At 39.2% G+C, this 9,311-nt stretch overlaps 1 protein-coding gene across 1 annotated transcript in view; it reads right to left on the reverse strand.

Moving 5' to 3' along the window:
* Positions 1-688: 688 nt before the first annotated feature.
* tmem178bb (transmembrane protein 178Bb) overlaps positions 689-9,311 on the reverse strand; it is a 188,922-nt gene continuing 180,299 nt past the window's right edge. Inside the window, exon 5 of the mRNA XM_050036413.1 lies at positions 689-8,878. Within this exon, the coding sequence (XP_049892370.1) occupies positions 8,628-8,878 (251 nt within the window). The 3' untranslated portion in view covers positions 689-8,627. The remainder of the gene's footprint in view (positions 8,879-9,311) is intronic.

Raw genomic sequence — 9,311 nt, forward strand, 5'->3', positions numbered from 1 at the left:
TAACCACACGAAAACCATCTGATTCATGAGAACATACAAATGTTACATATCCATGGTTTGCAGAGATTTTTTCTTACGATTTGGTTGCTGTTAAACTGAGTCTGCAAACCAGTCTGGAAACAAATCAGTCATAACAAACCAGTTTTGACACTCCAGTCAGAATCAGTTCTCCTCATCCATGTGGGAACTGGGTTTGAGCTCATTTGGCCTCATGTTCCCTTTTAGAAGCATCTAGCGAGAGCCTCTGATGGGTTCCACTGTGGCCACATTTCCTGTAAAGGCATTTGAGGAGACAGACCTCAAATGATTTCATTGTAGGCCAATTAACTTTATCTAGCTGAGGAGGCAGCAGCTTGCAATAATGTCAAGAGCAAATTAAGCGCTCATACTGTGCCTGGCCGATATTCACTAGTGACATGGTCACACTTTTAACAAAAATCACTCCTCTTTTTTTTTTTGCTAATTGGCCAAACAAGCTGACAACATGGAGTTTAAAGATGATATTTCAATTCATTAAGCAGGCTCTGTTTCTGATATATTAAGTTAGACATGATGATCTTTATTCATATCAGCAGGAAGCCATCTGAGGGCAGCCACGTCTCTGTCTGCGTTGATGAAGAGAAACTCCTCCGCTAGCTATGTGAAAACATTTTTGAAGGATTCTTGGTTTGCCTCTGTGAAGGAATTTTTCCATTCTCTGGTTATTTTTTTACAGACCATTTACCAAAAACTCTGCTGTTTCACATTCCATTCACCAACATGCATGACAACCAACAGCATTAGTAAACACACCGATGAGATTTATTTTGTTGTGATTTTACATTCCACAGTTGAACATTTCCTTTTTTTTTCTCCTATTTTATGTTTACTCAACAGACACATTACTGATGTTAAAGGATGATGGATCCGTTTAGTTTTTTACCATCTGTCCACAATGGAAGTTGAAGTATCTCTGTCCTGAAACCTCCTCAGCTCTGGTTCTGTGTTTCTTCATCAGTTAGCTCTGACGCAGATGATTCATAGCTGGAAGTGAGTCCTGCTGTGTGGGAGTGAGTCATGGTTTAATGTTTGTCCCTGGAATGTCCATGTTCTGACATACTGTAAGTCCAAACCTGCGTGCTTCACTGCTAACTCAGCTTGTATTAGTTCTGACGTTAAATTTGACTCCATGTGTGACAAGAAGGATTTTATATGTGTCTGTGAACAAGGGGATGTTGCAGGTATTTAACCGTTGTCAGTGCTTTTTTGCCCTCTTGTAGGGTGTAATGTAGTTACAGGGTGGGACTAAAGGAATCAGAGACTGGGGAATAATCCTCCTCTTAGCTGACAGAAATTAATAAATAGATGTTAATTGAGTTCTGCTGCCTGACCTGACATGACCTAGCAAATTATTGGGTTTCCAGGTAGGTTTGAGGTGTAAAAGACAGTAAATGTTTTTTTTTTATTTATTTTTTTTTTTTAATCTCAACTCATTCTGATGAAATGTTATTCCAGTATTCATTTGCTCTGTTGCCTCTCACTAAAAAACATTACGACATTATGAAATAAAACTTGACATGAAACAAAAATGTAACAGTACAGTGCCCCTAAAGTCCCGAAAGGTTGTTTTTTTAATCTTGTGTGCCCAAGTTATTATCTTGTGGGAACAAGTTAATTTATCTCATGGGAACAAGTTACTATCTTCTGGGAACTAGTTATGATCCCAGGGGAACATGTTATTATCTTGTGGGAACAAGTTATTATCCTGTGAGAATAAGTTATCATCCTGTGGGAACAAGTTATTACTTTGTGGGAACAAGTTATTATTCTGTGGGAACAAGTTATTATCTTGTAGGAACAAGTTATTATCCTGTGGGGAAAAAAGGTATTATCTTGTTGGAACTAGTCAATATCCTGTGGGAACAAGTTATTATTCTGATGGAACAAGTTATTATCTTCTGGGAACAAGTTAGCATCTTGTGGGAACAAGTTATTATCTTTTGGGAACAAGTAATCTTATGGAAACATATGAAATATCTTATGGTACCAAGTTAATCATTTTGTGCTAACAAGTTATTATCTTGTGGGAACAAGTTATTATTCTGTGGGAACAAGTTATTATCCTGTGGAAACAAGTTACTATCTTATGGGAACAAGTTACTATTTTGTGGGAACTACTTACAATCACATCTTGTGTGCACATTATCTTTTGGGGACAAGTTATCTTATGAAAACAAATTAATTATCTTATGGTACCAAGTTATTTATTTTGTGGGAACAAGTTATTATCTTGTAGGAACAAGTTATTATCCTGTGGGGAAAAAAGGTATTATCTTGTTGGAACTAGTCAGTAACCTGTGGGAACAAGTTATTATTCTGATGGAACAAGTTATTATCTTTTGGGAACAAGTAATCTTATGGAAACATATGAAATATCTTATGGTACCAAGTTAATCATTTTGTGCTAACAAGTTATTATCTTGTGGGAACAAGTTATTATCTTGTGGAAACAAGTGATTATCCTGTGGGAACAAGTTATTATTTTGTGGGAACGAGTTACTTTTTTGTGGGAGCTACTTACAATCACTATCTTGTTCGCACAAGTTATTATCTTTTAGGAACAAGTTATCTTATGGAAACAAATTAATTATCTTATAGTACCAAGTAAATTATTTTGTGCAATTTATTATCTTGTTGGAAGAAGCTATTGTCTTGTGTACAAAAGTTATAATCTTGTGGGAACAAGTTAATTATCTTTTGGAAACAAGTTTTATTACCTTTGATGGCACAAGATAATAACTTTTATCCTGAACGCACAAGTTATTATCATGTGGAAACAAGTTATCTTCTTGTGCACACAAGTTATTTTCTTGTGCACACAAGTTAATTATCTTGTGTTAAAAAGTAAATTATCTTGTGAGTACACCATAACTTTAATCCTTAACATGCAAGTTATTGTTTGAGGGGGAACAAGTTAATTAACTTGTGTGCATAAGATAATGGGCTCACTTGTGCACACAGCATAACGTGTTCCCACAAGATAATAATTTGCATGGACAAAATTAAAAAACAAAACAAAAAAAACTTTGGGACTTTAGGAGCTCCATATGAATGGAAAAAATATGCAAAAATATAATAATTGACTTCTGAAAAAGGGCATATTGAAATAAAATGAGCATCAGTACAACAGAGCAAAATCCACAAATATCTGCTCCATAAAATCAAATTTCGCATATTCTTTTTTATCTAATCCTCCTGTTGTGAGTACAACCAGACTCTCTCTGTTTGTTTCCTGGCTTCAAGAATGGAAAGAAATCAAGGACTGTGATTATGATGATTTAGAATCAATCATAAGTTTGCTAATAATGCCAGCTAGTGTTTAATTACTACATGGCACTTTAACATCCAGACTGTGGAGCTCAGACAAACTCATAATGTTATTTTTCCCCAAAGCCTCTGTTATCGTATGACATTCACATCTCAGACTAAGATTCGGTCTTAAATTTGGCGTGATCAATAGGCTAAGCCTTAATCAGCTGGGCCCATGTACAACTTTATGTTAAGGAACATTATCTTACTTCATAACTCCTCCCTCGCTCCAAACACCTGACTTCTCCTCATATTGTTACTATCTGTGTGTGTGTGTGTGTGTGTGTGTGTGTGTGTGTGTGTGTGTGCGCGCGCGCAGTACTCTTCTGAGGAAGGTTTAAGCAGCACAGCTCTTGAAGTCCAGTAGAGTTAAAGTAATTTCATGCTCAATTGCATTATCAGCTTGTGTCCACGGGAACTTCTCTTACTGAAAGAATATACCCTGATGGCAAAGAAAGACTCTGGCCTCATTGAACCTGTAAGACGACATATGGCTCATATGGATTAACGACCAGCAGTGGTTGCTGAACTTTTTTTGTTTTTGGTCCATTATGTTGAGATTGCAACTTAATTATCTAATTTTCTTATGATTTTTGTGTGATGCTAATCTTTACTTTACGAGACCGTTATCAGATATAATGGTTCGATATTTCATTATCTCAGCGAAGGGCTTTGAAACGGTTAATTTACGATGATGACTTTATTATTTCATTATGTAGGATAATGTTATTATAAGAATATGTGTTGGCCCGTCTACACAGTTTATGATCTGTCACAGATGCTCCGCTCTGGTCTGAGAAGCCTCTCAGAGGAACGACTCCATGATGAAACTGACTTGAATAAAACATGATTATCCCCACATAATGAGGAAATGATATCTCTGATCACCAGAAAACCATGTTTGATGTCTCCAGATAACAATGACATTATTATTAAAAACACTGACTGTCATATCTCATTACCCTGTTCTCTAGCTGGGGTGTAGCTCAGTACAGGAGGGTGAGTGGTTTTCACTGAACCCTTTGAAGGGGCTGTTACTAACTGAAGAAGCTGTGACGAATATGTTAACCCATGTAGCAGCTGTCACTGAAAAACTCGGCTCCAATCTCCCTCCAGCTCCCCCAGTAGATTTTTCCTTAGACCCCACAAACACAACAGTGTCACCATCAATTCAATTTGGAGACAAAAAACTACTTTATTTTTTATCTCTAATGTTACTGAATAAATTGAAAACCACAAAATTTCTACCTCTGAGATATCTGTGCATACAGCCAATTCTACAGCGACCACCTTTACAGAGCCAGATGTTGATTAATATGTATGGTATGGGATGTAACTGCCCTCAAGGGCACCAGTGTGTGTTGCACGGGAGCAGCCGATAATCGGGGAGTTTCAGTTATTAAAGGTTAACTCTGGTTTGATACAACTTGGGTCTTATTTGTTTCGCTTAAGCCATCAGTTCATGATTAAATTCTATTCATGTGGGAAGACGGTGACGGTCATATGAGTCAAGAAACAGTGAGAGGATCAGACAGATTTCAAACAAGCCAACAGTTAATGCAGATATAAACCAGTGCCAGTTCAAGTAGTGTTGGCTACTGGGGCGTAAAGATATTATCACATAGATAGTATCTACAGATGTATTGTATGGCCTCACAAACACTTTAATTTTGGGCTTAATTTTAAAGTTGAAGTATTTATTTTGTTGTTGTTGTTGTTGTTGCTGTTGTTTTAAGATTTGGAGGACATTACAAAGTAGCTCTAAAGGACATTTTTCATCTGTAGTCTGTAGAATACATTTGAATTTATTTAAGTTTTGTTTGTTTTCTCTAGGTCGGGGACCTTTACTGTTATACAGGTATTTTTGCCCCCCACCTCCCCCAAAAAATTGTACAGAGCCACAAAGCATAATTGAGCATTGTAATTAAGGTAACTAAATTAGCCTATCAACATTATAAATATCTCAGCGACTATTCATTAATTTGTTTTACTACAAGATTTTAGGTTATTTGTGATTATTTGATGCTTTGGAAAGGGCACCAGGCTGTAGACATATGACACACATTTTAGTTGATGAATGTTAACACACTTTTTTAATTTGGTGTATGGCTACCAGCTTTACAACTGGAGAATTTAAGATTCCCTTTAGGCCTACCAACAATAAGTGAAAATTAAAATGTTACAAAATAATGGTCATTCATTTCCATAAGATTTTTTGTCAAGCCACAGGAAGCCACTGGAGAGGGGCTAAAGAGCGTAACATAGGAGGGGTATGGGGGGAGTGGGTTTCTGAAGCTGTCTGATCATCTGATGAAGCATACTAGCAGCTAAAGCACCGTCCTCTGGACTAAATCTTGATGAGAAATCATATAAATTTGTCTTAATTTAAAATGAAGGCAGTGTTTTGCTGAACACAGGCTAAAACATAAAAACATCAAGGGGCATCCTCTGGGGCTGAAAAAATAAAGCCAATGTGGAAGTGCCAAAAACTGCAGTTTATCGAATGGCCACTTGAGGCTGGCTCCAAAAGCGAGTCAGTCCCCATAGACCACAATGTTAAAATGGCCAACTTTACAGCAGAAATAAACATGTTTACAGCCTGGTGCAAATAAATGTATCTGGTCTTTGGAGCTAATTTCGAAGTACATGACAACTGTAAGGGAGCTGAATTTTCTCTTAAACCCTCCCATTCAAATGTTATTGAGGCTTACAGTTATGCATTATTAGGGGAATGACCACTTTGAGTGACAGGTGGGTTGCTGACAAGTCGCTACCAGGCTGACAATGTTGGTAGGTTACATAACTATGCCATAACTCCAGCTCCACAGAGTAAAGGTGTAATCGTAGCTGTTGCTATTTCAGTGTGTTTTCAGTTCATGTTGTTCTTGTTTTGGTCACCTAAATAAATCTTGTTCAGTGTTTGGTCGTATTAAAAGACCTTCTAAGGAGTCGCTATGCTATGTTTTTTCATAAGTATATTTTCATTTAATGGTTTTAAGCCTGTTTTTCACTAGCAAAAATTAGCAACAGCATTAGCATTATTGCAATAAACCATAGCTATAATGAAACCATTCTTACCAAGCTAGCTTTATGGTTAGCTTCACCCTGTCCTCTAAATATGGTCACTTCTGGCTCCAAAAATCCAAGATGGTGACGGTCAAAATGCCAAACTTGAGCCTTCAGAATGGTAGTCCACAAACCAATGGTTGACATCCAGGTCACTGTATCCATTATTTTAAACAAGTATATGTTAAACCTACAGTAGGTTAACCATATCTGTCACTCCCACACCTCACTGGTCTGCTAGACTGGTGTTGACCTGTTTACCGGTCCCCAGTTCCAGAAAACATCCCTAAATTAAACCAGGATACAAGCCACAGCTTCCCAGTATTGGTGTACTATAGGTAGAATATCCAAGAATATCCAGGTTTTTATATGCTGACATAAGAGCCTGTAAAATAAGACCCGAGTTGTAATTAACAAAATTATTCTTAGACAGATCACAGTTCAGGGTTTGTTTTCGAATTGTGTTTTTCCGTGGATGTTTCAAATGGAAGATAACGCTGACTATGGTCTCACTACCTTTGTTGTTTTGCATTGTTGGATGACTGGATGTCCATATCTGTGCCTTCTGTCAACGCCTGCACAACTAGCTGCTATAATTGGTCCTGGTGAGAGTTTAAATGGCCTATTTATTGCAACATGATCATCATCCTTAATGTGCATAGAAATATTCAAGTCCATGCCAGTGTGTATTTTGAGTTCTGACTTACGATTGGCAGCCTCGAGGAATCTTGCAAATACAGAACATTTAGCTTTTCTTCTTCAGTCTAGACGTGTTTTGACTGAGTAAGGTGACCCCTTTTTAACCCTGTACTTTGATACTGTACTGTTTACCCTCCTCTCAGAGAGAGGAGGCCCTGCAGGAAGCCCTGCCAGGTCTTGGCTGATGGTGAAAGAAAAATAAGAGCTGGAGGAGAAGCAGCGGAGCTTCACAGAATCCCAGGAAGAGAAGTCGGAGCGTGTTCTCATCAGATGCAATTACTTAAGCCTTCCATCGTTGCTCAGAGCAGCAGAGAACAGAGCTGAACACGCTACCCCCCTTTAAAAAAACTCTTCTTCATCTGCCACGTCTGCTGGGAATCTCCAGAAAAGATGACGAGGCAGAAGTCAGTCAGGTTAAACAGGATACTACATCTCTCCATTATGTCTCTCTGTTCATCAAAGCTCCTGCCTTTATACATCCTCAAGGCAGGGCTCCACTTTGTCATTATGGTAATGTTTTACGACTTTTTTCTATGGAGACTGCAAAACAACCTGTCCCCACGCATACACACACTCATACACACACATTTACCTCTATGACTAGAATGGAAAAAGTCAAACAAACACAACATTTGCTCTGAATGTACACTCAGTCGACAGTTCGTTCACAACATGAAGGGCTCAGTAAAAAGGAAAATACACTTTGAATAAAAGAAGAATGCATGTATAAAATGCTAAATGGCAGATGGGATCATTAGACGGAATGAAATGCACCTACACGAGAATGAAAATGGTCCAACATGACAGTTCCTGGTTGTCACTTCTCTGGAATATTCTGTACAATAATGTACAACAGTGGAGGTCCTGGATCTCCTCACTGCCAGCATGTCCCGAGTAACCGGAGGGACCTCAGGGGCTGGAATACTGAAAGTTAACAAATGGCCACTTAACATGATCCAAGCCTAGCAGGTCATGTGGTTTCATGTCTGGTCCATTCCCTTGTGAATCATCCCACGGGGGGCTCCGAGAGGCCAAGTCCATGAGAAACTTGATCTTAACAATCAAACTGTTTCCCTCCAATACTGCCGATTCACTGAGTTCTCCACAATCACAGTAGACCAGTTAATAGAAGAAATTTCCAGGTTGAACACCATTGTCTATCGCCTTTTGGGGTATGGAGCCCCTCTTTTGCTATAACCAATCCAAAATGTAGTCTTTCAGTGTCTCCATGTATTTCCTTTGAAACCTTTCTTAGTCATGGTCCATTTCAGCATCTGCTCCACAACAACAAAACAAGCACAACTTCAATTTTTTTGATAATATTTCTGTAGTTCTTCAGTTTTTTTTCTGTTATTTTCAAGATAGCAAATCATCAAGACACCCATTTTTAAACACACGCACAAATAAAAAAGAAATCTGTAACCAGGAGACACTGGAGATGAGTGGACGTATGAAGACATGGTTTGTTTGTTGTCAATCTGTGGGTTCAGTTGGTCGTCTGACGGCTGCCGGCTTTAGCACACGGTGCCGTTCTCCTGTCGGGACTTGGGGCAGGTGGATCGGGGTATTGGCTGGACAGAGGGAGCCAGGGTGCAGAAGAAGCCAGCGATGAGGGTAAGGCCAAGGCCGCCCCAGGCGCAGAACATGGACCAGCCGTAGCCATGGCCGATGTCGTCAGGCAGGCCGTACAGGTACCGCGGGTAACGGGAGAGCTCGAAGTTGATGCCGGCAACACAGGTGCAGAGGGAGATGATGCAGAAGGTTCCTGCAACGACAGAACAGGATATATCAATTCTCTGTCACGGTGAAAGAGCAACCAAACCCCAAAGCTGTGATGACCCTGAAACTTACTGGTGAAAAGTAGGTACACTCTTAGAAATAAGGGTTCTTCCTTAAGGGTTGAGGTTCCAACCAGAACCATTTGCTTCTGAGGAACACTTTTTTGAAGAGTGCTATGAGTACTATGAAGCTCATAGTGCCATATTATCCCACCAGAACACTGCGCTCTGAGAATACAGGGTTACTCGTGCTCCCTAAAGTCTCCAAAAGTAGATCAGGAGCCAGAGCCTTCAGCTATCAGGCTCCTCTCCTGTGGAATCATCTTCCTGTTACGGTCCAGGAGGCAGACACCGTCTCCACATTTAAGACTAGACTTAAGACTTTCCGCTTTGATAAAGCTTATAGTTAGGGCTGGCTCA

The sequence above is a fragment of the Epinephelus moara genome, chromosome 23, assembly GCF_006386435.1.
Source record: "Epinephelus moara isolate mb chromosome 23, YSFRI_EMoa_1.0, whole genome shotgun sequence".
In the NCBI taxonomy this organism is placed as follows: Eukaryota; Metazoa; Chordata; class Actinopteri; order Perciformes; family Serranidae; genus Epinephelus; species Epinephelus moara.